The following is a 27311-nucleotide window of genomic DNA, read 5'->3' as shown; positions in this document are numbered from 1 at the left end:
GCACATTGAGCCTTCTCTTTTCCAGCAAAACAGATGGTTTTTCTTGGAGGAAAACATGACATAGGGGATCATTCTTTTCCTGCCTGCCTCTGACTGACTGAACAAACAGGAAGAAGCCACTTTCTCCTCTGATACCTCTGTCTTCCCCTCTACTGGAAGGGATAATATGCCCATAGTTCTCAAGCATCCAAGGCAAGCTAATGGGATTGAGAGAGAAAATGTTTTGGCACATAAATACTTGGAGGCTGTAGCCTAAGCAAGGAGGGGAAACAGCCTTGGGTTCTATCAGACCTAAATTCTCTGGCTGCTTAAACAGGCTATGCCCAGAGGTTAACTCAGGTCTCATACCTGAATGCTCCCCTGTTGTCATCAGATCAAATCCACCTCGCATTAAGGTTTTAGGTAGGGGCTGTGCCCTGGCCTGGACTGTAGCTGTTTATTTTACCTCTGGGACGAGATACTCAGTGTGAGTTACTGTGTGGCTTTCAGATACCAGAAGATGGTGGGAGATAAGCCTTTCTAGCCACTACCTCTCAGGGCTCTAATCTTCCCCTGCTTCCCCAGCCTTCACAACCACTCTGCTCTCTGCAGCAGTGCAGACCACAGTCCCCTCAACATGGGTAATCCCCTGCATCTGGAGGGGGGGTGGACCACGACAAGCCTTGATAGGTGGGTTTCCACTAAGAGGCTGAATATCTACTGTTAGCTGCAAGAAAGCTCCAGGTCTGCACTTTAGCCAGCCCAAGGGTGACCACGTTAGTGACTCTGCAGGGTTATGGAGAGTATCAAGGAAGGAAACCCTGGCTTAGTGAAGGGAAATTAGAAGTTGGGGTTTTATTATCAGCTTGAAGCCACTGCAAACATTTATGATAGTTCAATAGTCTGAGCTGTAGGTATGTTAAAAATATAGAGTTTATTTACAGGATGACCAATTTTCAGGCTTGAAAAGCAAGATGCTTATTTCATCAGCACACAGGGGGTAGATGGGATCCAGGAGGTGAGTAATGGGCCTAGGGAGGACAAAGCAGTAGCACCATGCAGCTCTGTCCCACTGCTCCTCCCCATCATTCCTGGGAGTGAACCTCCTTCTTGCCCTAAACCAAGGGGAAAGGGACCTGAGGGCTCCCTTGTGTCATACCCCATGCAAACCTCACCAGACACTTAGGTGGTTTCCCTTCAAAGAATTGTTTAAGGGATTTGGAAGAATCAAGGTCTGCTGGAGCCAACACAGTTCATCCTTAGTGAGCCTGGTAGGCACTAAGCTCTGAGGTCCTGGGGTAGTTTTGGAAGTGGGTAAGAAGGAGCTGTAATACTGTCTGTTCCGTCCTGCACTGGGCCAGGCTGAAGGTATACATCATGGCTGGCTTGCTGGAGACATGAGGCACAACTGAGTGCCCCTGTCTGCTGTGACTGCATCATCTCCCAGGTTCCCAGTTCTGGAACTATTGGAGAAACAAAACCAGCATTTGAGAGATTAAAGCAAAAATTCACAAAGAGCCTTTCCAGGTCCCATGCAGGAAGGGAGTGTGTTGAGGAGCAGAGAAGGAAACTCAAGGAAGAGTTTCTTTTGACTTGTCCTCTGTCTCTGGCCCATTTTCTGTCTTGTTTGCAATACTGTAATAGTAGGAGCGGATTATGTTTTCCACAGTAATAAATCCTGGACGTTCTTCCCATCTGCAAAGGCAGAAAGGAACAAATAGAGTCAACAGAAAGGACTAAAGTGGACTGATGCAATGAGAAGATACCAAGCATAAAAGAACCTGGGTGAGAACAGCAGCCCCATTGTACCAGGGCTTAGGAAGGCAAATGGGACTTTTCTGGGTTAGAGAGGGTCAAAGGCACAGACATTCTGACATCTTCCAGGACTGGTACAGGCAAATGGAGGGGTACGAGAATAAAGAAACAGGTGCATCATTCGTCATGGACCAGGGAATGAGATCAAGGCAGGAGGCATCATTTGCTTTGTGGTGTTACCATCCAGACACTGTGTGCTGTTCTTATGCCCCGCAAACAGCTGAACTAAGTGAAAGCCTTACCTGTAGGTCCAGCATTGCTGCATGAGGGTGTACATCTCTGCCGGGCAGTCCGTGGGGCACTCCATGCGCTTCCCTTGCTCTATGAAGCTGATAACCTCTGGGCCTTTCATTTTCTAGGATAAGATCAAGTAGGAAATGCTTAATGATTTTGGAACTGGCAACAGGATTAGAGGGGACAGATTGGAGCAGGGTCTGGGGTAACGCTTTGGGCCCATGCACTACACACCCGTACAGTCACTGTTTTCAGCCCAGCACCCAGCAGCCGTGTCTGGTGCTGTGCCCAGCCTGCAGGACCCACCCCAAGCATGGGCAGAGCAGGGGCTGAGCAACTGATTTTTCATCTCTGCCAGTGAGCAGGAGGATCAAAGGGAAGATCTGCTTTGATTCAAACCCAGATCATTTTGTTTTCTGTTTCTTCTCCCTCAAATGAACACAAAGTTGCAGGATCCAAACAGTCTAATTCGTGCTCTTTGTAAAGTGGAAGTGAGCCTGTCTCCTTTCCATTCTAACAGTGGGAAGAGAACCCACACAAGGAAATGGAAATGATAGCTTTAATACATGTCAGCCTGTTACAGAGTGGGAGGCTAAACTGTGGCATTCCTCTGTGATGGACCTGGCTCTTACTCACCTTGTACGGTTTCTGCCCGTAGGTGAAGGCCTCCCACATGGTGACACCATAGCTCCACACATCACTCTTGCTGGAGAACTTGTGGTAGAGGACACACTCTGGGGCATACCATTTCAAAGGCCACTTTCCTGCTGTCCTGGCCTGTAGCAAAGCAAAGGGGAATATTTCCACCCTGAGACACAGGTTGCTATGAACTGAACCTGAACTCTGCTTTGCTAAATGTTTGTCTCAAATGCGATCCCACATTGCTGAAAATATCCCCTTGCCCTACCCTGGGAGCTCAAGGTCCCAGGCCCTGAATCCCAAATGGAGCCCCAGCCCTGCTGCCTTGTTGGCCCTGCTCGCCTTTGCTGTGCTTACACTTACCTTGTAGTAGCTGTCATCGGCACCAAGAGCCTTGGAGAGCCCAAAGTCACTGATCTTGGCATAATGCTGGTTAACCAGCAGGACATTTCTGGCTGCCAGGTCCCTGTGGACAAAGTTTTTTTCCTCCAAGTACTTCATCCCCATGGATACTTGGTGCATCAGCTCCACGATATTGCTGACTGTAATCTCATCTCTGGGGAAGATGAAAGGATGACACAGTAATAAGGGACCTGTCATTGCTCTGTACACCGTGGTCCCCTCCAAGCTTTCTAGCTTTCTTCTTGCCTATCAAGGCAGGATGAACATGGACATCTCTGCTCCAGAAGCATCAGTCCCAGCTACCTCGCATGAAAAGACATCCCTTTCTGCTATTATCAGCTTCCCACATAGCTAGGCTCCCCGGGCAGCAAAGAGTTTGATGGGAAGTGCAGAAAATCAGCCAGCCACATCTTATTCAGTACTCACTTCTTGGAAGCCAAGAACTTGTTGAGCGGCCCTCCAGAAGCCATCTCCATCACGAGCATCAGCGACTCCGCCTCGCAGACCCCAATCATGCGGACAATGTAGGGGTTGTCCAGCTGATGCATGATCTGGGCTTCCTTCATCATTTCATCTTTCACTGTTTTCTCATTGTTGCTCTTCAGCACCTTTATGGCCACATCGATCTGCTTCCTACATAGAGTGCGAGAGGAACACATGTGGGATGAACTAAACAGCAGCTGGACTCAGGTGTCACAGCCAGGAAAGTAACCTGCTTCTCATATGGTACTGTTTGATCTCTCAACAGCAATCATAGTGGCCTTTTTTGACAGACCCCTACACAATACTAGAAGGCTAAAGAGAAAAGGACCACCTCGCCCTTGTAATAGTAGCCCAGTATTTGCCATCTGAAGGTGCCTCACCTCACACACAGAGATCTGCACCACCACTGTCATTTTTCAAGGGGGAAACTCTGGCACACAGTGGGCAAAGGCCATCTTTGTGGACTCATAGGCAACATAGATGGCATATCTCCTCAGTCTCACTTCTTTGCCCTGGTGTGGACCAAGATGACCTCAGAAGCATGGACTTGCTCCTCTGAACCCAGAAAATGCCTTCAGAAGTGGTAGTCTCATGCCAGGGAGGGTGCAATCACACTCTTGGGCAATGAGGCTGCCACTGAAAGTCAGTGGAAAGTCATCACTGACATTCCAGAGTATCTCATACCTCCACCCCATTATCATCTACCTAGAAACAGGCTAACCCTCCTCCCGCTTCCTCAGCATCCTTCAGGGCAGCACTCACTTTCTCATTTTGTAAACTCCTTTCTTGACGCAGCCAAAGTTTCCTGCCCCCAGTTCCACTTCATCGATCATCAGATGGTCCCTCTTCAGGAAGAGTTTCTTATCCTTCAGTTCCTCAGGGTCACTGTACGGGCTCTCGTAGACACTGGTGTCCATGGGTAGCAGGCGTGACTTTCCTGCACCTTCCCAAGGGATACAGTTGTTTGTAACAGCAAATGATGTACCCTTCCCATGCCTCCTTCCCTCACTCACTGGGAAGGTTTTCTCTAGTCTCTTGACTGATTCTCCCTCAAGCTCCAGCACTCAAACCTCCCTCCTGGGCACATCCCTTCCTTTCACACCCCATGGCCTCTCCCAGTTACAGCTGCTGAAGGAGCCAGGATGGGGAGAGGTCTCTGACCCGCATATCAGACCCTGCAGGACCTGGACGTGTGCATGACTTCACCCCACTGAAATAGAACTGAATACACTTGAGTATTTAGCAGGCAGGATGGAAGATGGGGAATAAGACTGGAATTGTTTTACTGGGTATGGTGGGGAATGGGATAGGGCTTGGTTCACTGAGGTAGTTTGGCAATATTTTTCTCTCAGGACCCTGAAATGACTGGGTACTCCTGGGTGCCTTTGTAAGAAAGGAGCTTTGTAACACAGCTCTTTGACCCGAAAGTGGTGTAGATGTGTCAGGTAACCCTGTGGCTCCTGTGACACCCCCAGGTCCTCTCTCCTGTTAAGACAAGAGGGCTTTCAAAGATGCTCACCTACAGGCTCTGGCGTGTATCCATCTGCATTTAGGGGCCCCAGGTGTCTCTGGAAAATAAATGGGGTAAAATGCATAAAAAAGCCAGAAACTGCTTCAGTTTGTAATAGGAGGGGAGAGGGATGGGGGCTCTGTGACCCAGCAGTGCCCAGCTGGTGGTCCCATCTAAAAACACTGGGGTGGGTACAAGAGATTGCAGTGGTATCCAGCCAACTTTTCTCTTCCAATCCTGGCTGGAAGTACCCCAAAGGGACAAGTCTCCTGCAGCAGGATGGGTTATCCAAGCCAAGCCTCTGCAGCTTGCTTTGCGACAGGAAGCCTGAAGGCAGCAGAGCATACAGGCAGCACACCTACCTGCCCACAGAGCGGTCCCTGTGAGCAGGGACACCACGTACCACCACCCCAAAAGCAGACAGTGACAAAGCAGCATGGCACACGTTTGTCCAGCACAGCTTTGAACGCCAGCGCTGCTTGCGGCAGGGTCGCCGTGACGTGGGATCCCAGCACAGATTGTGAAAGCTCTCTGGGAATGATGGGTGAATGCTCGGGCCGTTATTTAGCCTCTGCTGGGCCATGGGATGGGCTCAGGGAGCCCGAAGTGGCTGGTTTCAACATTGAGAGCGGTGACTGAGTGCAGCCATACCCCGAGGCCAGGACACAGAGGGAGCACAAAGACCTGGCCAGCGGCCAGCAGCAAGGCTGAGTGTTCCCAGAACCCCACCACATCTTCCTTGCTCCTGCCTGGCAAGGAGGGCAGCGGGGAGAGGGCTCCCCAAGGACAGGCCCTCATGTTGCAAGGAGCTCAGTATGAATGGAAACCATTTTCAGCTGTAACGGTAGCCGTGCCCAGCTATTCCTCATCTCCATCCAAGCTGGAAAGGGGACAACGTTGCAGCTGGGCTTAATGTATTCCATTTGAGTTACTGAGTTTTAGAGCAGAGTTTGAAGAGCAAGCAGAGGTTGAGCAGCAAGCTTGAAGGGCAATAACGTTAAACCGCCGAGGTACCAATAGAACAGACCCTCCCCAGAACTTACGCTCACAGAGGGGTGGGTTGGTGGAACTGGTGCTGCAGATGCTGTGAATCAGGAAAGAGAAGTCGTTATTAAGAGTCTGCCTATGTCCTAAGCAGGATCACAGCACCAGTCCTTGAAGGACTGTGTGGCTGCCTCTGTCTCAACCCCCTTTTCCCCCTTTAGCCAGCAAAGGTCTGGAAACATGCCTGGATGTGGGTGCTATTCCCAGAGCAGCCCTCAGGGCTTGCAGGCCCACTGGAGCACCCTACAAGCTCCAGAGCAGCCTGAGCTGTTCCCCAGAGCCCCCCATTCAAGAGACTGAAGGTCCCACGGTGACATTTGTGACACTTGGAGCAGGACAGTGACCCATAGAATCATAGAATAGTTTGGGTTGGAAAGGACCTCAAGATCATCCAGTTCCAACCCCCCTGCCATGGGCAGGGACACCTCACACTAAACCATCCCACCCAAGGCTTCATCCAGCCTGGCCTTGAACACTGCCAGGGATGGAGCACTCACAACCTCCCTGGGCAACCCATTCCAGTGCCTCAGCACCCTCACAGGAAAGAATTTCCTCCTTAGATCCAATCTAAACTTCCCCTGTTTAAGTTTGAACCCGTTACCCCTTGTCCTGTCACTGCAGTCCCTGATGAAGAGTCCCTCCCCAGCATCCCTATAGGCCCCCTTCAGGCACTGGAAGCTGCTCTGAGGTCCCCACGCAGCCTTCTCTTCTCCAGGCTGAACAGCCCCAACTTCCTCAGCCTGTCTTCATACGGGAGGTGCTGCAGCCCCTGATCATCCTCGTGGCCTCCTCTGGACTTGTTCCAACAGTTCCATGTCCTTTTTATGCTGAGGACACCAGAACTGCACACAATGCTCCAGGTGAGGTCTCACAAGAGCAGAGTAGAGGGGCAGGATCACCTCCTTCGACCTGCTGGTCACGCTCCTTTGGATGCAGCCCAGGTTTTGAGTCTTCAGCTTAAGAGACCCACCAGGAGCCAGACTTGCAGGATGTGTTTCCTGCTGCCTAAAAGCAGATCATTCTTTAGAAGCTGCCTTTGTGGCACCAGAAGTCTCTAACCTATTTGGAGCCCTGATTCCCTCATCTGCTCCTGACTTTGGGCCACTCTAGGCCAGGCCACTTTTAGCAAACACGACATGAGAATGCCCAGTTTGCCAAAGGACCTCATCATTCCCTTACCACCAGAGTGTGAGCAAGGTTGGACATGGTAAAGGACACTTGGGTTGGTGCTGCTCAAACTGGTTCCTCTTGGTGGTAAACCAAGGCGAGGGATGGCACTGGGAGATGTCAGCTCACCTGGCATGTTGGGGTTGGGGCAGGTTTCCCTCAGGTAGAAAATCAGCCCGTCCGGTTTGAGTTTTAGGTACTCCACCAACTGGGAAAGGAATTGGAGGAAGAAGAGACTGTTGTGAGGAGAAAATCAACTCTTTCTCTGCAGCAACTCACGTGGGAATGATTTATCTCCGATTTAAGGCAGAAGGAATACTTTATTCCTGTCTCTATCTATGCACTCGGGTATCTCCTAGAGTAAGTGCTTGCATACCTGGGTATCTGCCAGGGCTGGGAAGAAGTTGGGAAGTTAGATAAGGACTGAAGAAAGACAAGAGGAAAATCTCCAGGAGAAGAGCTGGGTAGGGCATTCTCGCTGTCATGCTCTTGTTGTCCCAGCCAGAAAGGTTTTTCAGCTGTCTTGTGTTTGATAAAGCCTAAAAGAAATCCTTTGCTTTCCAGGGGAACCCCAGGGTGAGCTCTGTGCGTCCTGGCTGGGTTTTCACTGGGTAGTTTCTTTACCATCAGTTCAAGCACAGTGAGGACTTGACTCTGGCTGGAGACAGCCAGCCCAGCCCCTGGCTGCTGGACAGCAGAGGAGACAAATCGTTCTCTTCCCCTCCTGCCTGGTTCAGATTTCATCTGCAATTGGGAGCTTGGCATGGTTCATTGCCATAAAAATGCCCCAAAGCCTTTGTTTTCAGTCAAATTCAGAGTGAAAACAGTCCTGGGAAACTGGAAAACCCAGCAAAACAAAGTCACTGTCCCGCAGACAGCCCTTCCCAGGAGGAAACACTGGATATCCCTTCCCTGGAGCAGGGGAAGGTGTGAGCTATGGGGCAGAGCTGGGCTCCAGGGGTGCGTGTGACTCTCCAGCAGTGCCAAGAGGTGCTGGACCATGTATCACATTCCCTAAACCCCTGCCCCATCCTCATGAGGACTGCTGGGGCACTACAGCCATCACCACTTCCCAAAGCCCCTGACTCTCAGGGGTGATAGGATGCTAGCATATTAGGATGATTGGATATTAGGAACAATTCCTGCCCCAGAGGGTGCTCAGGCATTGGAACAGGCTGCCCAGGGCAGGGCTGCAGGCACCGTCCCTGCAAGTGATCACACGCTGTGTAGATGAAGCCCTCAGTGCCGTGGGTCAGTGGTGGCCTTGGCAGTGCTGGGAACGGTTGGACTGGATGGGCGTAAAGGGCTTTTCCAAGCACGCTGGTTCTATGATTCTGTGTGTCCCTGGCACTTGGATCTTCAGTCCTGTAAAGACTGTGGCAGCTGGCTCAGGGTTTCTGGCCTCCCCTACTTTTTGCCCTTGGAACATAAGGTGCCAATCTGCACACAGCAGTTTTGCTGGTCCAGGAGCAGTGCGGGACGAGCGGGAGGGACAGCCTGGGATGATCAATCTCACCACGGCTTGCTGCACACAGAGGTCCAGGCTGCACGCTGTGGCTGAATGTGTGATGGTTGCAAGTATAATGAATACAGCCATCTCAAGCACCCTGGCTTGATGCTAGACATGAAAAGCACTGATCCTCTTGTTTCTTTGGAGAGGCACCGGACTGGTGTAAGGCGTGAAGGCAGTGGTAAAGCCAGCACTGTTTCAGAGCTGCTGTGATAGCCCAGACTTAGATCCACTTGGCTAGGAGTGCACAGAAATGAGGTGATCTGATAGACACCCAGCCCCATGTAATGGGAGAGTTTTCTGGAAGGGACTACAACCACCCATATGTGGTCTTAAAGCCTTTAAAGCTCCACATGGCCTGGCCTGGTCCTCAAGACTAACAGGGGAAAGGTGCCTTCCCTTTATTAGGACCAGTGGTCAGCATCACACAGTGCAGTACCTGCCAGAGCGTGTCGAACTTGGTGCCCTCGGGGATGGAGTACTTGCCGGACTTGTCGTGGTCTATCCGATAGTGATACACGGTTTTGCCATAGACAAGGGAGAGGGCATAGGTGCCGTTTTCCTTCCTTTCTCTCAGCCTGGTGGGAAAGAGAACTATTAGAAACAACCCTAGGTTTTGCCCTACAAATTATCATGGCTGCAGTGGTGGTGGGCACATGATAAGGTGTTCCTGCATCCTGGTTTTGGAATTGCCACATTCCTGACACCCCTCTGCAGAGGCTGAGAAGGGACCCTTCATCTTCTGTCTCTTACCCCACTCCTCCACTCTGTCCAGTTAATTCTTTCTTTCCCTGACTCATTCAGGAGATAATTTAACTAAGGTCTGTCTCACCTTGGCAGAGATACAGAGCCAATGCTTTCTCCTGTATTTTATTGGCCATGCATTGTCTACGTGTCAGTGTTAAATGTCTTCACCCCTGAACTCTGCATCTCATATCATCTGGTGCATTAACAAGCATAATTCATAGAGATATCTAAACATGAGAGACAAATAAAGCTCCAGATTGGCTCTTCATGGAGGTCAAGCATTGTCTTTGAGAGATCTGTAACCACAGTCCGACCGTATTCAGCTAAATCTCCCCTCAGGAACTGTCATGTGTAACAAGTAACTTGAGGGTATTGGAGGGGGGGAAATGGTAAAAAGGACAGTTCACAACACCTGCCAGGGTTTTCCATACTCACAAGAACTTCCCATCAGGTTGTGCCCCTGAGTAGAGCCTCCGTTCAGCTTCATCCCGGGTGATGCTGCCATGGTACCAGGGCATCCTCTCATGGGCTGTGGTGGCAATGAGCTTCTCTACCTGTGGAGCCTGGCTTATGATGGCCTGTTCGAGTGCATCCCCCTGGAAAAGAGTGAGAAATGAGGCTTTATGCCACTCTGCTGCCTTCTTGCGTGGCTTCAGCACAGTTTATTTTGCACCCTTTTGGGTAGATGACCCAGGAAACGAGACCTTCCATCTCGTAATTGAAGTGCCTGCAGCCTTAATCATGACTGTCATAATAATGGGCTGAATTCTGTTCTGCTGCAGAGCAGAATTCCTTGCTTATCTAAATTGGTCCCATCCTTTGAATCCAGCAAGTCCACTGACTTGCTGCTGAGGGAACAGGGAAATCATCACATTTGTACGGAGCATCTTAAGGTCAGGATCCTGGGTGTCTTTCAGCCTCATATTCCTGGAAGACGAGGACCTCTTTCTGGTGCTTCTGCCTGGCTGCTCACTGCCCCCAGACATAACTTGTTAAAAGCAGTGGAAATCATGTGGGGGACCCTAAATTGAGTTTATTGGGCCCCCCCCAGTGCCTTATAAACAACTGTAGTTTTTCGTTTGCCAGTAGGTGGCAATGTCCTTCGAGTTATCCACCAGCATCCACCCTGCAGCTTCCTGGAGAAACGCGATAGAACACCTCGTTCTGCCAAACGAGCACCTTTGGTCTAAACCAGACCAGATTTCGAGATCTACCCAAGAAAGGCTCCATAGGGAGAATGCACAAGCCGTCTTTCTGGGAGAACTTGGAAGTGTCTGAGTAGCCACTGTCAAGGTGACAGCACGGAGAAGGAGATAATTGTGTGGCTGCCAGTGTGACCATTCACAGTTTTGCCTTGTACATACGTTATGTATTCCAGTCTGTAATAAAAGCCATGAACTTGCCTGTATTTAAATCACAGAGAGACGTTATGCAGTGCCCAGTACCTCAGTCTCACAGGCAAAACCTCCCCTGACTTCAAAGAGCGAGGAAAGCCTGAGCAAGAATTTAAGCCTGGGTTTATTACACCTTCAGCACAACGTTATGGAGGCACAGAGAGCTCATGCGCAGAACATTGGTCTGACTGAAGAGAGCATCCCGTGTGCCACAGAGGAGCAAATGGCACGTGGGGAAATGCTTGCAAGGTGGGCAGTGAGCTCCAACGTCCTGCAGAGCAGGCTCCAACATCCTGCAGAGCAGACACCACACAGAGGAAGAGTCTGAAGGTTTGGGAAGACGTTGAGACCTGTTTCTGAGGAAGAAACTGGAAGAGAGAGATTTAAACCTGCTTTTAGTGCCAGCAGCCTCTGAGGAGAAGAGCCTTGTTTTACCATGCTGTAAGAGGGGGATGACAGTGACAAGAGGAGGTCAGAGTGACAAGCGGCAGTAAGCCCCAGGGAGCACAGTCCCACCCCACCTTTGGCAGCGGCCAGTACCTCGAGTTTCCATGTCTGCCGGACGTATTCCCGCACCATATTATCCCTCATGCTGTCGAAAACACCGGGCTGGGGCTCCACACCGGAGGGGCGGTTGCAGGGCTTGCGCAGGGTGCAGCAGAGCCCGTCAGCATCCTTGGAGTAAAACTCACAGAGCTCCTCTGGCCCGCAGTGCGCTTTGCCCCCCACGATGGCGTAGGTACCGTTCATCTGGCGCTCGATGGCGTAGTGGTAAAACTGGAGGTTGCAGACCATGGAGAGGACGTAGCCCCCCAGGCTGCGCAGGCACTGCCGCAGCAGGAACAGCCCATCCGACATCCCCGCCAGCTTGAGGTACTCCTCGGCTTCTGCCCTGGCAATGCTGCCGTAGTAAAAGGGCAGGTGAGCTGCAGCATCTGGCATCTCCGTGTGCTCACCGGGACGGCCTGGGCTGGCTCACGTGCTGCTGGTGCTCGGGCTGGAAGAGAGAAGCAGAACTCTTCACCAACACATCAATTTGCAGAAGGGGTTAGGTGGAATCCAGCCTCATCTGCCTCGAGGTTCCTCAGCCCTCAGCTGACTCCCTCTAGGGTCGTTTCATCACATGGAGTAGCGATGGGTGCATTCATATCCCACAGTGAATCCTGCCCTGAAGAAAGTGTGGGTAAAAATCCATCTAACCTTGATTTAAAGATTTTAAGCAACAGAGAATGCACCGAATCCTACAGTGGATTCCAGCAGTTAAATATCTTCACTATTAAGAATGTGCTTCTTAATCCATCCCAAAGTTTTTAGCTTTGACTTCCTACCATTTTCTCACCAGCCCTGTTCACAATAAAAGGAAATTCTTTTGCCTCCCTGAATAAATCAGTTTTGCCACGAGGAACTAAAATGCCAAGATCTTAAATGTAATTTGGTTCAAACACAAGATGGGTATTAAGGGTCTAAACCCATTTAGATACACGATTGCACTAAACATAGCAAAAGGAGATAAACCTAAACCTGAGCGCTTCTGGGCAGACATTGACCGTCAGATGACAGCAACAAGGTGAAACCTTCCTCTGATTGTCTCTTGGGGACTTTATGGATGTTTCCCCACAATACCTGGTTTCTGTATTTGGCCGGAGCGCAGATGTGGCCGCTGTCACTGCAACGAGAGTTTAACCCCACTGTCTCTGCCAAGCTGCAACGTGCAAGTGTTACCGGAGCCCCCTGTTCAGAAGAGCATAAACCCCCAAATGAATGTGCTGCTGTAGCATCAGCTCCAGTGGGAGCCAGCAAGAAACAGCACTTTGTGGCTGACCCATTGCAGAGCCCCTTTGCCAAAGAGCTATAGGTCTGGTATCAAATCATCTAAAATCCCACTCACAAACACAAGCCAATTTCCAGCAATGAACAGAAACATTATCCTATTCATTTGTTCCCTGGAGCCGATCTTTGATCTTGTCCCTGTGCAAATGCTGACAGCTAAAAGATGGGAGTGTTTTTCTCCATCCACATGTCCCAGAAATGCATCACCCACTTTCAGAGTAGAAAAAAATCCCTGTCTCTTTGGCCAGCACACTGGGTACGTGCCCTGATGCTTCCCAAGGTAACTCTCATTTCTGGACATGATGGGAGAAGCCACTGCCCAACGTGTTGGGCCCACTGCTCTACACCTGAAGTGTCATCTGCTCCCAGGCAGCGGCTGGAGCTGTGCCTGGGCTGGTGCTCAGCCCTGCTCCATCTACTCTGCCTGCTTCAGCCCACTCAGAAGCATAGTGACAGGGCCACATCCTGCAGTTTCTGGGATGGCTGGAGCTGGGAAGGGGTTGGCCTGATACGTGCTTTGTGTCAGCAGGAACGGGGTAGGGATCAGGAGGAAACTGCTCAGGAGAAACCATTCTGCTGTGCGCAGCCACCCTGCTCTGGCCAGCCTGCAACAGCAAAGACCCACGGAGCACTGGATTTGTGGCAACCAGCATCTTCTCTACCTATTTGTTGTCTTCATTAAGACCAGAAATGGCCCGGATGAGAACAGGAAGGGAGAGCAGGCTCCGTGGAGGAGGCGTTTTAGCCGAGGCAGGAAACCACAACAGGAAGCCGTCAGTGGCGTTTGCAGTTGGGTGCGGGACCAGCGTAAACCGTACCAAGTGCAGCACAAATAAGCCTGAGCTGTGAAGCCCCTTTCATCAAACGAAGCAAAGTGGGGGCTTGGCAGACCTGCCAGCCTGGGACACGGAAAGCGAATGAAAACACCCTGTAGTGCAAACCTTAACTGGAGTCAGTGCTTAGAACCAAGGCAACATCCTAATTCCTTGAGGTCTCCAGGCATCGAAGCAGCCCAGGCACCGGACAGGCATAATCCCCAGGTTCAGCTCCTGAGACAAGACAACTGCCAGGTCTCCCTAGCCTTAGCCTGGTCCCAGGAAGGATGTGAGAAGTGAGGATTGCAGCTCTTGGCCTTAACTGCAGTCAGGCTCATGAGTCATGTTCACAAGTCCAGGAAGAGGAAGTGCTGAGTGGGCAGTGGAAGGTTGATGTTCTTCATGTGCTAATTTCCACTAGTTACCTGGGATAAACAGGGACTAGGTACAAGAACACTGCACCCAAACGTGCCCATTCCCTCTTCGGGCAAGTCCAGGACCAGAACATCACAGCAAATGGAACATGTTTGGCAATTGTTCAGAGAGGTGAAAATGAGAGGGCAGAAGCCCTTGATGACCACCGAGCTCCCACAAAGTTTCCAGCTGCCTACACAAGGGGTTCTGTTATAAACAGGCTGCTTTTCCTCTCCAAGCACAGGGCTGTGAGTCAAGAAAGACTCACAGAGATATGAGAGTGAAACCAGGGGTCAGAGGTTGGTTCAGGTGATGCCACTCGTTTCGTACAAGCCTTGTGCCACAGATGAAACCTGTTAGAAAATTACCCTAATTAGAAAGAACTCCCGACTCCCCAGGCATGAAGGAAAGTCACATCCTGCAAGTCTAAGGGCAGATTTGAACAGGATGATTCCTAGCCCCTCTGAAGCTCTTGCTTTAAAAAGGTTTATTGTACCATCCTGGCTTTTCCTATTGCCCATCCACCTGCACGGGGTCTTCTGGGCATAGATAAGCTCCTCTTCCCAACTATAGCATTGCTTCTAACACTATCTCTGCAACCTGAGCAACCCTGATACAACCTCAACAGACCTGCACAAACCTCATGCAGATTTGTTTCCTGACACTGTAAAATGCAGGTGAAATTGAGAACTTTCATGGATTGCTTTTATGAACATAACAAACCAACGCCTGGAAGAAGCTGTGCAAGGGACTCTCCACCACTCTTCACTGGAAGTAAAAGGACCTGATTTTTCCAGCACCTGCTGAATCTCTTGTCCTTTGGGATGCAGTGACCCAGATCCCAGATGCTGCTGTTGGCTTCAGGAGCACCACCCCCCCCACCCAGGTTAGAAACAGCATTTAGGGAGAATGGCCTTAAAACCGGGGCTGCTGTGGTAATGACCACAAGTTGGTGTTGACATGACGATGCGCTGCAAAAAGCAACACCGTATAAAAAGTATTCGAATCTGTGCACCACAACACACAGGAAAGGCAGGCAGGAAGCTTTCGAGATGTCGATCAGATCTATATATATCAATGGCCACTTGCTTTTACTGAGATCAGACAAGAGCCATCAGGAACTGGCTGGATTTTGTCATTTCTCAGAACACCAAAACCACTTTGTGCAAACCCGGAGCCAGTCCCTGTGAGCAGCAGGGTGCACCGGGGAAACCGGAGGAGGCACTGGCGTGCTTCAGCATCCTGTTAGGACTGTATTTTCTGTATCATTGTCCTACCAGCAATAATCCCTTGTATAGCACAGCCCTGGCTGGCTCGGCTGGCTCTTTAAGGTGGTTGGGTCAGCCTGGGGTAGAGGAGGGACCTGCCCAGGGGAGACCTGGGAGGATGGGAGCCATGCAACGGGGAGGGTTCAAGGGGTCTCAGGAGGTGGTGGTAGAGCTGTGTTGGCAATGTGGGGAGGGAGGGGGCTCTTTAACAGCTTGTCAGATGCGTTTAACTGGGGAGGGAGGGGAGACAGCGGAGAGCGCGATGTGCTCGGGACCTGCGCCTGTGGCATGGCTGAGAGGTGAGGTCAGCCTAAATGATGGGGCGGGGGTCGCTTTTGCGCATCGGCTCTGTCCTGGGCTCCCCAACGGCCTGCGCTACCTCTTTGTCTCCTCCTGGTGTGGAAATGGCCTCTTCGAACACCTTTGGGTAAGGAAGATGCTTCTCGCAGTGCCTTCCTTAGACCCACCCGCAGTTAATGCATGAGTAAATGTGCTTTCTGATGGTGCTGTTTACAGCCCCTTCTTTCCAGCCCTTTAGCAGAGCGGGGCTGAGCAGAGGCTGGAGGCAGGATTTAGAAGTGGGAGCAGGGTGAGAGGTGCAGAGAGGGGTGGCAGAAAGCACAGTGGGTCTCGAGCAGCAGGTACAGAGGGAAGAGCTGCTGTACCTGCAGAGGTGCTGGCCATGTACAGGCACCTGGCTTCCCCCAGGCTGCAGAGGAGCTGCTGTGCCCCATCCCTTCCCCTGGATTCCTTTTGCTTATCTGAGAACTCGATTTACAGTGGAGAGCCTGGTTGAAGATGTGAAGGGCTGAGAAATGCCTGTCTGTGTACAAATCCCCTTTCCAAGCCATTCTCCCCAGGAGGAGCTGGCACCGCGCAAGAGGATGAGCTGAAGAGCTCATTCCTGGAGCTCAGGCACATGGGGTGGTTTTGAATTATGTAACAAAAGGCTTGAAATCGCTTTGATTCAACTTGAAATGCTTCTTAGTTCAAAGAAAAACCTGAAAAACTGAACTCTGGGTTGGCCTGGCTGCATCCTTCGAATTGTTCCTGATGAACGTTTAATTTTATTTATGCGCTCCATGGCAGCTCTTCCCAAGATTTCCTCATGAGCACTCACATTCCTGGCTGTAACTGCTTTCCTACCCTCCCTGCTGACTCTTCATTAAAACCTCAGCTCCTCAAGCGTTTATTAACACTTGAACTCCGTGTGAGTGGGAGTTTATGAAAGCGTGAGCCCATTTACGTCTGTGCTCGGGAACAGTGAGCCTTCTGCTCGCATGGCAAGATAAGCATCTGGGTGAGTATCACTGACTCAGTCCTGCCTGAAAGGGTTGTGTTTACTCCACAGAAAAACCTGTCTCATTTCCACTAAGGACCTTGTCTGCTCTTGCTGCCCTTGAAGCAAGTAGGTAAGTCCAACCTGCCCCTCCACTGCCTGTGCATCCCACACCAGGTACAGAGATGCTTCCTATTCCTCCTCCCTCTTCGAAGTGGAACATGGGAACCACTTGGCCCCAGTGACAGTTCACAGGCCTTTTTTGGGTGGAAAAATGTTAACATTGCACAGCAACACTTGCAAGGGCCACAGAGGGACCTGGTGCTCCTGGGATGCACTTGGTGTGAAGGCTCCCAACAGCGACAGGACTGCACCGAACACAGGCTTTGAGAAATGCTGGTGGTGGGAAGATCAGTACCCATCTTCCCCTTTCTAAATCATTGGCCAGAGACCTCGTGCCACCCTGTCCCAGTATTACTGGTGATCAAATATAAATAGAGGGCATGGTTCTGCTCAAATGCTTCTGACTTTAATTGTAGTGCATCTGTGCTAGAAGCAGCCAGTGCTGACCCAGTGGTAGAGGTAATGGGTGACTGGTTTTCTGTGCCTCCTTTCAGCCAGGATGTGACCTAGGCAGGCTGCCTTGTGTCCCCTCAGCTCCATTAAAACACTTATACTTTGAGGGGTCGATGCATGAGCCCTTCCTGCAGAGCCAGCCTGACACTCATACCTGTGCTCAGAGGCTCAGAAGATGCCATGTGCCACCTCTGCTTCCATCTCGCAGCTCTCAGATCATACCTTCGTGCTGCTCTGTTTCAACTTGGCCACTCTGAACCCTGCCTGAGCAGACAAGGGTGCTCATCCTTCCCCAGAAAGGGAGAAATGGTGCAATAGAGCATGGAAAATTGATGACATGCTTGTTTGGTGCAGTCAGATGGCAATAAAGGCCTGAGCTCATTCATATCCTGCTGGGGACTTGTTTTCCCTCTGTGGTTATTTGTCAAATGCTAATGAGCGGAAGCAATTTGCTCCTCCAGCTTTGAGCGCTGGAGACAAGGAGGGGGCTGGGGAGGGGGAAGGCCACCTGCATGGGGGCTGGTGGGTAGGACTAGCTCCCTTTTTTGTTCAAGCTGTTGTTTTAACGGCCAGGATTGCCTGGTTCCCAGAAAGCGGTGTTCTGGGGTTACCCTGCTTCCTCTGGGCTCCTCACTGATGCTCATGAGCCTGCACGGCTGCTGCCCAGGAGACTGGGGCAGGTATTGCTGCAGTGCCATAGCGAGGAAGTCAAAGAGGCAAAGCACAGTGAGAGTGTTGCAGTAGGGTGGTCCAATGGGTCTCTGGATCATGCAGATGGTGTGTCACTACCTTTGGGTTAACAGAGGTAAATTGTTGTACGCACAAACTTGTTTGCTGTTTACATGTGGTCATGCCTGTGGTGTATCACATGCTCTATCAAGCAGAGTGCATCTGTCTCTTACTAAAACCTTGTTGTCTGGTTGTGCTGTCCTTGGGGAGTATGGATGGAAAGACAGAACCAAGCACGCTGATCTTAGCACCCAAGGGTTGCAGGACAAAGCAATGCAAGTGGCTGCTCTTAGTCTGCTTTGCACTGGGTGGTCACTGGCCACAGAGCTGACTCAAGTTCTGCCACCAGCTGTAGGAGTTTTGGCTAAATACTTGGCCCTTCCCTTAAAGAAAAGGGTATTGGTTCTTTATCTAGTGCTTATCTTCCATTGAAAGATCCCTGAGCAAGTGTTTATCCTGGAAGTGTTCACAAACCATGTAGATGAGGCCCTTGGTGAGATGCTTTAGTGGTGGCCTTGGTAGTGCTGGGGGAATGGTTGGACTTGATGATCTTAAAGGTCTTTTCAGCCTGGTTGATTCTATGATTCTGGGTAGGAGCCTCGCAGATCCTGGTAAATCAGAATGCAAAGAACCATATTTTTCCTAAAATGCTGTAATGAGAAGCACAGAAAATTGAACTGAATGTGGTTCTTTGTTTAAACTCAAGCTGACGTTAATATTTCGTGAACATCCAGTGATGTAGCCTGGCACAAGTACCCAGACCCCTGCATCCTCCACAGAGCAGAGCTTTGCTTTAGGCTTCAGTGACTGGCTTAGTGCAGGAATAGAAACCTGAGTTTTGGTGACCTTGAAGCTGCTCCTGGTTTGGAGCAAGCCAAGTATCCCAGATGAGCACTTTCCCTCTAAGGGCAGCTCTGGAATATGTGGGAACTGGGCCCACTGCTGTGTGACAGGGTAAAGCAGTCATTGTGTGGTCCTAAGGCAGCTTGTGCTCATCTGTTGCATGTGGATTTAGTTTGGAAGGCTGTGAAAACACCCTGCTGATCCTTTGTAGAGCCACTGAAAACACTCCTGGCTCCAGACCCATTGATCCTGAACAGCTTTTAATTAGGGTCTAAGGTACATAGTTAAACACAGTACAGTACATGCAGTTTCCTGCCTCCTATCCAAGCGCTCCTGGGGTCTGGTAACTCAGCTGTGGGTCATGGCAGCTAAAGAAATGATGTCAAGATGTTTGTCTTGGGGATGAGTGAGCACAGAGCTTGTCCTTGCCACCAAGGTGGAGCTGCTGTTGACAGCTACCCAGAGAGAAGAGTCCGTGCTCCAGCAGGATGCTGTGGGGTTTGGGGCTAGCAGATGGTTCCATGGAGCCAGTGACAGAAATCTGCAGTAACTCGTGATCAAGTCAGAAGAGAAGGGCTCTGCTTTTCTGCTTGTTTCTACCTGGCCTCCCTGCATGACCTTGTGAAGGGCTTTTGCTGAGATAAACAACTTAGCACACACCATTCATGGTCCTAGCCATTGACTCCTGCCAGTACAGAGCATGTGGGCAGTGGCAAGCGGCACAAAGATTAACTGAGATATTCACATGAGGAATTGATGCTGAGCCTGGCGCAGTAAAGCTGACACAGAAAACTTTGAGCCGAAGTGAGCACTGGCTGTGATGCCTTCCAGTAAGATGGAAGTGATCTGTTTTAGTGGACACAAACTTAGTGTCCTGCACTGGTTTGTCCTTCTGATGGTGATAAGTGGGTCCTTTCCCTGGTAAGACTGAAACCTGCTAAGCAGGCTGGATGCTGAACAATGTGCCCTTCTCACCTCTGCCCCCCTGCCTGCACCAGGTGGTGAGGTGGCTGACAACTCTATTTCCAGCCACCAAATGACAGTGGTTTTGCTACATAAACATCTGCATTTATGCTTAGCAATATAAGTAATAGCTGAGCTTACACTTTAGCAGCATTTATGTTTTGCAATGCCTGTGATCTGTGGAAGATCACAACCAGCGTGGGAGTGCACAGGCTGTGTCCTGGAAAGCCCAGGGAGAAGGAAAGGCAGGGAGGAGGAAGAGACAGAAGCAAATTGAGGAGATGAGGACAGTTGTGTGTGCAGTTGCAATCAGGTCAGGTGTAGAGCTCCAAAAACTTCTTTGCTTCTGGTGCTCAGGGCTCTCTGGCCACTGGGCTGGGATGCCTTCCTGATGGGATGCCGAGTTTTTGTACTACACTTGGTAGGATGCTGAGTTATCAGTTCTACTGGGGCATGGCAGCTTTTGTGCTGCCCATAACAGCGAGACAACCTTCTCTAGCACTGCTAAGGGGGATTTGGGCAGGCAGAGCATAAAGATCCAACTCAGAAGTTGGTTGAGACACGAAGCAAAGCACTTCTCTGTGCTTGCAGTAAGCACCATGGGCTCTAATGGTCATGAGTCACAGGGTTTCTCAATCTCACTTGGGAAGCCCAGGAGATGGGGGTTAATGAATGTGTTGGGCATCTGGTGCTCGCTGCGGTGCTGCAGCCATAGCACTGGCTTTTAGGAGCAGACTTTTACTGTAAGTAGAGCAGGGGGAAGCTGCTGCCAGGCATGGAAGAGGCTGGCAGAGCACCGGCTGCACTCTCAGACATGCAAAGATGAGTTTTGTTGGCGTGGAACAGACCAGAACAGTTCCTTCAGTTTAAAAAGTAAGAAATAAACACCACCCATATGGTTCAGTACCAGTGGCCAACATAATCCCAGCACGTCGGTGCTATTGAGATTACTTATTCCAGTAGGTGAATTGATAGTAGAAGTGTTGGAAACATCACAGGTTCAGGAGAGAGCAATGAAGGGCCTGACTGGACTGATTAATGAGTACAGCTCTTAAGGATGGAGCACATGCATTAGCTGTTGACCAAGAGTGATGGGGGGAAATTTGAGAGCAAGGTATCGAAGGAGCATGATCTTCTTCCAGAGAGGAAAAGCTCGTTTGAATGTGCCGATAAGATGATATGGGGTAAAGGAGAACGTGTTCATCAGTGGAAAGTAAGTCTGGTTATCAAGAAACATTTCCTAACGAGATTTATCAGGATATGGAACAGGAGAAATAGTGGAAGTCCCATTGCTGGTCACTTAACATGAGATCAGAAAATGTACTGTAGGGAACAATCCTCTCTAGCAGGAAGAAACTGGGATGAGCTAATAGGACTTTCCCATATCTAATTTCTGCAATTCCATTAGGGAAAATAATACTTTCAATTTCTTCCTCTGGCCAATGTAATCTCCAGTTTGGCCAATGTTCCGTGGAAAACCGAAAACCACTGAATGCAGAAGCATTTTGCATCCACGGTTGACTTTTTTGGTGGTCTTTTCTTGAGCACCAGTGTCTGAAATGAGAATGGAGTCCTCTACTTGCTTGTAGACCAGGGTTACATGCAGTAAATACTCTCCGGAACATTTCTCTCATGTGAATCAGTGACCAGCTTACATGGTGACTGAGGTGAAAAACCAGCTCGTTCTCCGCAGCCTGGTAAGTTCTTGGCTTTTGTCCTTCCTATGCTCTCAATGGGAGGTTGTATTAATCCAAGTCTACTTGTCCTCAATCTGTTCTTACATGGGCAAAATGCACCATCTCCCTTAACTTTTCCACCAACGAAAACCAACTTTGAACTAACCTTGTACCCAACCACCCCATTGCAAGCACCCATCCTCTTTTCCCCCTTGAGCGCAAGACACTAGAACAAGCAGCAGAGGGTTCACAGGAAACTTCCTGGTCACTCATCTTCTGCTTCACCCTCCTGCAGCCTCCTCCCCTTGCCAGCTGGACCTGTGGGATGCCAATAACCCCGACTCTCCAAGGAGAACACTGTGGCCCATGAGCTTTGTGCTGCAGAGCGCTCTAGGCTGTGGGACTGCATCCAGCCATGGAGGGACAGCCTGGATGTTCCTGGCAGTTGCTGGGGCACTGCTCACACAATTGTAGTTGCTTTCACAGCTCATTCCGTAGTGGGTGTGCCTCAGCAGCAACAGTTGGTTGTAAATAGGCTTTTCTTTAGCACTCTTAGCAGGGACGGAGTGGAAATTCTTCCAGGTCCCAGGGAAGCCGTGCAGGGCATGTCCTGCCTTGTGCGGGCCGAGCTGAATTCCCAGGAGCGCCCGGTGCTGTTTAACCCTGCCCTCAGAACAGGGTTTTGGAGAGATGCAGGCACCACCGAAAACTCTACCCGTGCTTCTGGCAGCTATTGCCACACTTCGCTGTGGCTGTAGGGCTCTTCTCTATTGCTGGCTCCTGTATCAAAATCTTGTTCCTTAGGGCAGTGTTTGCTGGCTCCTTTCCCAGCTCAGCCACAGCACTGGAGTCTGTGCCGAGTACCCGTCTGCACAGTTTGAGTGTGGCAGGACCCTTGCTGATATTCCTCTGTCCTGGGTTCAAACTTAAACAGGGGAAAGTTAGGTTAAACATAAGGCACACGTTCTTCCCTGTGAGGGTGCTGAGGCGCTGGCACAGGGTGCCCAGAGAAGCTGTGGCTGCCCCATCCCTGGCAGTGCTCAAGGCCAGGTTGGACACAGGGGCTTGGAGCAAGCTGCTCCAGTGGAAGGGGTCCCTGCCATGGCAGGGGTTGGAGCTGGAGGAGCTTTAAGGTCCCTTCCAACACAAACCAGTCTGGGATTTTATGACAATGGCTACAGGGCCTTGAATTTCAGATGCAGGATGTAGGGAGGATGCTTCTTCAACTGGTTTGTAGAAATGTGCATAGTCTCACACTCCTCCCTAGAGCTGTATTAATAAAATAGGGCTCTAGTTGTCATATCATATTTATGCTGGGTGCTCCTACCTCTGCTTTTTTAGCTCTGGGCATGAAAGATTATAATCTCAAATAAGTAAGGAGGGGCAAACCGTACGTGTATGACTTCACAAGTAATCTCTGGGATCTGCACAAGCATCTGATGGAAAGAGGGTCATGATTTTCACTTTAAGAAACCAAATAATAAGATTAAATGAAACCTTGTGAACTTTCCACCTGCAGATCCCAATAGCTTTATAGATCCCAGTGTGATGTGTTCCAGAGCTGTGTGCTATGCTGGGAGTTTTCTAATGAGATGGAGAAGAGGCAGGTAGGAGCAGGATAGCAGATGGGCAAGGGAAAAAGTGAATAATCTATTCTTCACTGGACCAACCCATCATCTGTCCCTGCTAAAGGAATTCTGCATCATCTGAGAGAAGTGCACAAACCCTCCTGCCATCCCTTTCAGTCCAAATTAACTATGCAGGTGCTAGTAACTTCAGTCCTATGAGGGTTTTTTGCATGCTCAAGAGTAGTGTCCAAGTACAAGTACAGGGTTGCTGCAAAGGATCCTCATGTTCTGATGCACCTGCAGAAGGTCCTGGGTGAATCGGCTGCTCAGCTCATGCAGGGTCTGCCCAATGGTATAGAGAAGCGTTTAGCAGCTGTGGCTGCCTTTAACACCTCTTGCTCACAAAGATCCTGCACTAGCATGGCACTGGGTGTCCACAGCCAGATGTTTCCAGTCCCAAAGCCAGCTCAGGTAGCTCTGAACATAGTGCAGAGGCAGGCACTGAGTAGCTGCAAATCAGGCACCCCAATCCTGCTGGAAGCCAAAGGCTGTTACTGGCTTAAGAGTCTTCTGTGACTTAGGAAACGATGTCTTTGGCTAATCTGCCCTGGTATGAACTGAGAGACGATGGCAATCAGCAGGCAGTAGTTTGAGGTCATGCTTCACAAGGGGCTTCTGAAAATGGTCCATTGGGTGATGAATTTAAGATCTCCACACTTGCTCTTTGGTACTTGCTACTCACCAAAGCAGCCACAGAGAAGTGGGAGATGGTTCTTGTATGCCAAGGGCATGTTTAACATTCCAGGGAATATTTTCCCAGGTTTGTAGGAAGGGCCAGAGCAGTGATTGAGCTACACTGGGATTGACTGAAGCCTGGGCACTGGCAGATCTGGGGCTCTAAGATTATAAACTAGGCAAATAAAGTAGAAACTCAGCCCAGAGCCCAGCATCTGCAGCTCGACAGCAAAGTTTATTGAGCATCAGTTGTTCTGCTTGGAGTTTTAGAAGACAAAAGATGCATCTGAGCTTGAAATCTAATCTGTAACAAGGAGGGGGATTCTGCAACATCCAGCTGAGCTTTCAAAACTGTGTGCGTAAAACATTGTCCTGATGGTTAGTGACACTCTTGGTAGGTCTTCGTCAGCATGGAAGCGCAAACTTTGCCTCATTGCTGTTGTTCAGGATTTCTTTGAGCACTGTTTCAAAGCAGAATAAGGCTGTATTTGTTGGTGTGTGTTATGAGGATTATACTTCAGACTGTGCAGGATTACAGGGTGGTCATAGGGAGTTCCTGAAGAGGAAAATGAATACAACTGGAGGCAGGGCAAGCTAAAGACTTGGACTTTACCAGCTCTGCCCTTCTTGCAAAAGCTTATTAGCTCTGAAGGGTAAGGATGTGTTTGTGTGTGACCAGCATGTGTTTGGGCAAAGCGTGTGACTTGCAAGTGGTAGTGGAAGTTTGTGTTCACCATCAGTCATTTCCTATACGAAAAGGTCTGTTCTGAGTGTTGAAATGTTCCACTAACAGGCAGTTTGCTGTCTCTATTTCCAAGTATACAACAGAGGCATAGAGAAATAATGGGCTAGATCTGCACAGGGCTTTTGGTTTATTCTAAATCATAGAATCATAGAATAGTTAGGGTTGGAAAGGACCTCAAGATCATCCAGTTCCAACCCCCCTGCCATGGGCAGGGACATCTCACACTAAATCATCCCACCCAAGGCTTCATCCAACCTGGCCTTGAACACTGCCAGGGATGGAGCACTCACAACCTCCCTGGGCAACCCATTCCAGTGCCTCAGCACCCTCACAGGAAAGAATTTCCTCCTTAGATCCAATCTAAACTTCCCCTGTTTAAGCTTTAACCCGTTACCCCTTGTCCTGTCACTACAGTCCCTGATGAAGAGTCCCTCCCCAGCATCCCTATAGGCCCCCTTCAGATACTGGAAGGCTGCTATGAGGTCTCCACGCAGCCTTCTCTTCTCCAGGCTGAACAGCCCCAACTTCCTCAGCCTGTCTTCATACGGGAGGTGCTCCAGTCCCCTGATCTTCCTCGTGGCCTCCTCTGGACTTGTTCCAACAGTTCCATGTCCTTTTTATGCTGAGGACACCAGAACTGCACACAGTGCTCCAGGTGAGGTCTCACAAGAGCAGAGTAGAGGGGCAGGATCACCTCTTTTGACCTGCTGGTCACGCTCCTTTGGATGCAAAAGGCTTTTTGTTACAGTTATTTGAACAGAATTTAGGGAAGCAGAGTTATCTAAGACCTTAGTTCATGCTTTAGCCATTCTGCCTCCCTTACAGCGGCTATAACTTTGTTTGCTGGCTCTGCATGGAGTTTGTAGAAGCTGCCCCGTGTTCTCCATAGCCTCTGGAATCCATTCAGGGCTTTCTCCAGCCTGGCTGTTGTCTCTGCTCTGCCCATGCAATTTCATACCCAGCAGGGCCTTTCCTGGCACCTCTGGGGTTATTACAAGACTAAGGAAGCACATTGAGTGATGAATACTGTGTTTAAAGCACATATTCCTGCACTGGTGAGGAAAGGACTATGCAAATATTATACTTTAATTCCTGACCTAGTCTGTTCGATATTGCGCACCTGATGCTACCCTATGAGTTAGCAGAGATGCCTGGGAACGCAAGTGATAAACAAAATGTGGGGGGCTTTAAGTGATTTGATAACAGCTCTCTGTACTTGTGTGTGTTTCTAACACTCTAGAATAATTTTCTCCTTGCCCCTTGGTAACAACTGCTCCTTGCATCTCTCTGTTCCCGGTCACATCACTCAACTCAAACCAACACAATGGTTAGAAATGAAAGAACCATCACCTCAGTGGCATCCTTTGCCATTGCCGTCTCAGCTTTTGTGCTGCTGATCCCACCTGCTTGGGGTTTGAGCGAGTCAAAGCTTGGCTTAACTGACACATCTGTTGTCCTTTCTGACCACATTGGACCTTTCAGACTTGGGCTGCTCAAGCCAAGTTTTACGTAGCCGGTTGAGTGAGCTCGGATCATGTACAGAGCCTGGTGCCTCTGAGGTTTTCTGCTTTCTGTGAAGCCAGATGCCTTACATGGCATAATCCTTCCTGTCTGAGAGTTCTGAGGAAACCCTCTTTCTGGTTAAGGTCTTCATGGGAATTAACTTTTAAAGTCGTTGAACGCGCTCATGTGTATACGTGTGGATTCTAAATGCTGCTGCGGCATCATCCATGTTTCTTTAGGTGATCCCATTCCCAGGAGCTTCAGCAAGCTTTTCAGAGACTTGGACCCTTTCTCTTCTCCAGAGGAAAAAAGGCGATGAAAGGTTGAAAATACAGATAGCATAAATATATCAGAAAGCATAACCACGTAGATCAGTTCGGTTATCCCTTCTCCGGTCCCCTCTCCAGTTCTGCCCATGTGATGGGTTTCCCCTGCGTCCCTGCGGTGTTTATTCCACAGTCTAATAGATCTGCCCATTAGGAAATGTTTTCTGAGGTTTAATCTCAACTTTCCTTTGTTCTAGTTTATTCCATAACCTTGAATTGATGAGCCTTGGAACTGTTTTTCACAGACAAGTGCACAGCAAAACAGACGAGATGACAAAGAAATAGAAGGAAGTAAATGTGAGTTTGACAGAGGCCTCTGGTTTTGTGTGTATTCGGTGGTGTATTTGTCAGTAGGAAATCGCTGAAGTCCTTCTCAAGTATTTGGATCATTATTCAGTAGGTGCCGGGTATCCTAAATGTTCCCACATTGCCACTAAGGCTTGTAGGCGGTTTAAAGAGAAACTTCCAGAGGAGACAAGTTTTGATGTTATATCCGGGGGTAAAAAGAGAACATCTGGCCTGAATATTGGACTACAGGCTGCTGTTTCAGCATCTTCTGACCTAAATCCACCCCTGACTTCAAAAAGAAGACAATGGTCCCTAAACTTACACCAGGTTTTTTTCTGAACCGATGGAGTAGTGAGTAGAAAAGGCAGAGCACTCACATGGTGAATAAATCCGGGCCTGTTGACACCAACATTTCACAGGATCTCCCCTCCTGCCACCAAACCCCCCGTACTCCAGGGTACTTAGAAAGGTACCAGACAAAGAAGCAGCAGCCGTGGCGCGTTAACAGCTATTAAAGGTACCAACAGCAAAACGAGTGCCTCTTACCTGGCTTGCAGATGGGTGGGATGTCTTGTCAGGGCTTGGCGACAGCGATTTTGAAGACAGAAAGGAAAAAAGAGGGAAAGTTTCCTTTGGCGAGTGAGAAATGCGTTGCTTTTGGAAGATGGGAGGGAACCGGGCCACAGCATCCAGTGCACTGCCTAGCATTCGCTAACCTCTGTTTGCTGGTTTCTTTGAAACGTGACCTATTTCCTTGCTGCACAGGAAAGGAAAGAAGAGAAAATAAAAGCTGTGTAGCTCGGAAGGGTGAAAGAGCTCGGAGGGCTTC

General features: G+C 49.8%; 2 protein-coding genes across 4 annotated transcripts in view; one reads left to right on the top strand and one right to left on the bottom strand.

Moving 5' to 3' along the window:
- Nucleotides 1-835: 835 nt before the first annotated feature.
- On the bottom strand, nucleotides 836-27199 carry LOC136003297 (tyrosine-protein kinase ZAP-70). 2 transcript variants are annotated; one of them, XM_065658782.1, is made up of 13 exons: nucleotides 27029-27112; nucleotides 11465-11921; nucleotides 9966-10126; nucleotides 9223-9361; nucleotides 7403-7481; nucleotides 6106-6146; nucleotides 5072-5120; nucleotides 4315-4495; nucleotides 3496-3702; nucleotides 3031-3223; nucleotides 2665-2805; nucleotides 2037-2149; nucleotides 836-1674 (listed from the first exon to the last, which is right to left on the bottom strand). In XM_065658782.1, the coding sequence occupies exons 2-13, from the start codon at nucleotides 11864-11866 to the stop codon at nucleotides 1551-1553; spliced, it is 1830 nt and encodes a 609-aa protein (XP_065514854.1). In that variant the 5' UTR covers nucleotides 11867-11921; nucleotides 27029-27112; the 3' UTR covers nucleotides 836-1550. The 2 variants fall into 2 exon arrangements, with proteins under 2 accessions (XP_065514854.1, XP_065514855.1); XM_065658783.1 differs by lacking the exon at nucleotides 11465-11921 and having other exon boundaries at nucleotides 27029-27199.
- Nucleotides 15617-27311, top strand: part of ADAMTS10 (ADAM metallopeptidase with thrombospondin type 1 motif 10) — a 67641-nt gene continuing 55946 nt past the window's right edge. For both annotated transcript variants that reach the window (XM_065658779.1, XM_065658778.1), the window contains exons 1-2: nucleotides 15617-15678; nucleotides 16603-16663. The gene's annotated coding sequence lies outside the window, so the exon portion shown is untranslated. The remainder of the gene's footprint in view (nucleotides 15679-16602; nucleotides 16664-27311) is intronic.

This window comes from Lathamus discolor, chromosome 21, assembly GCF_037157495.1.
Source record: "Lathamus discolor isolate bLatDis1 chromosome 21, bLatDis1.hap1, whole genome shotgun sequence".
Classification (NCBI taxonomy): Eukaryota; Metazoa; Chordata; class Aves; order Psittaciformes; family Psittacidae; genus Lathamus; species Lathamus discolor.
This window is presented reverse-complemented; position numbering and strand designations above follow the sequence as displayed.

Coding starts and splice junctions, on each gene's coding strand:
- LOC136003297 (XM_065658782.1), bottom strand. CDS start 11,866: ATGCCAGATGCTGCAGCTCACCTGCCCTTTTACTACGGCAGCATTGCC. Junction 2,806..3,030: donor CCGATGACAGCTACTACAAG/GTAAGTGTAAGC, acceptor GCTTTGCTACAG/GCCAGGACAGCAGGAAAGTG. Junction 2,150..2,664: donor ACGGGCAGAAACCGTACAAG/GTGAGTAAGAGC, acceptor ATCTTATCCTAG/AAAATGAAAGGCCCAGAGGT.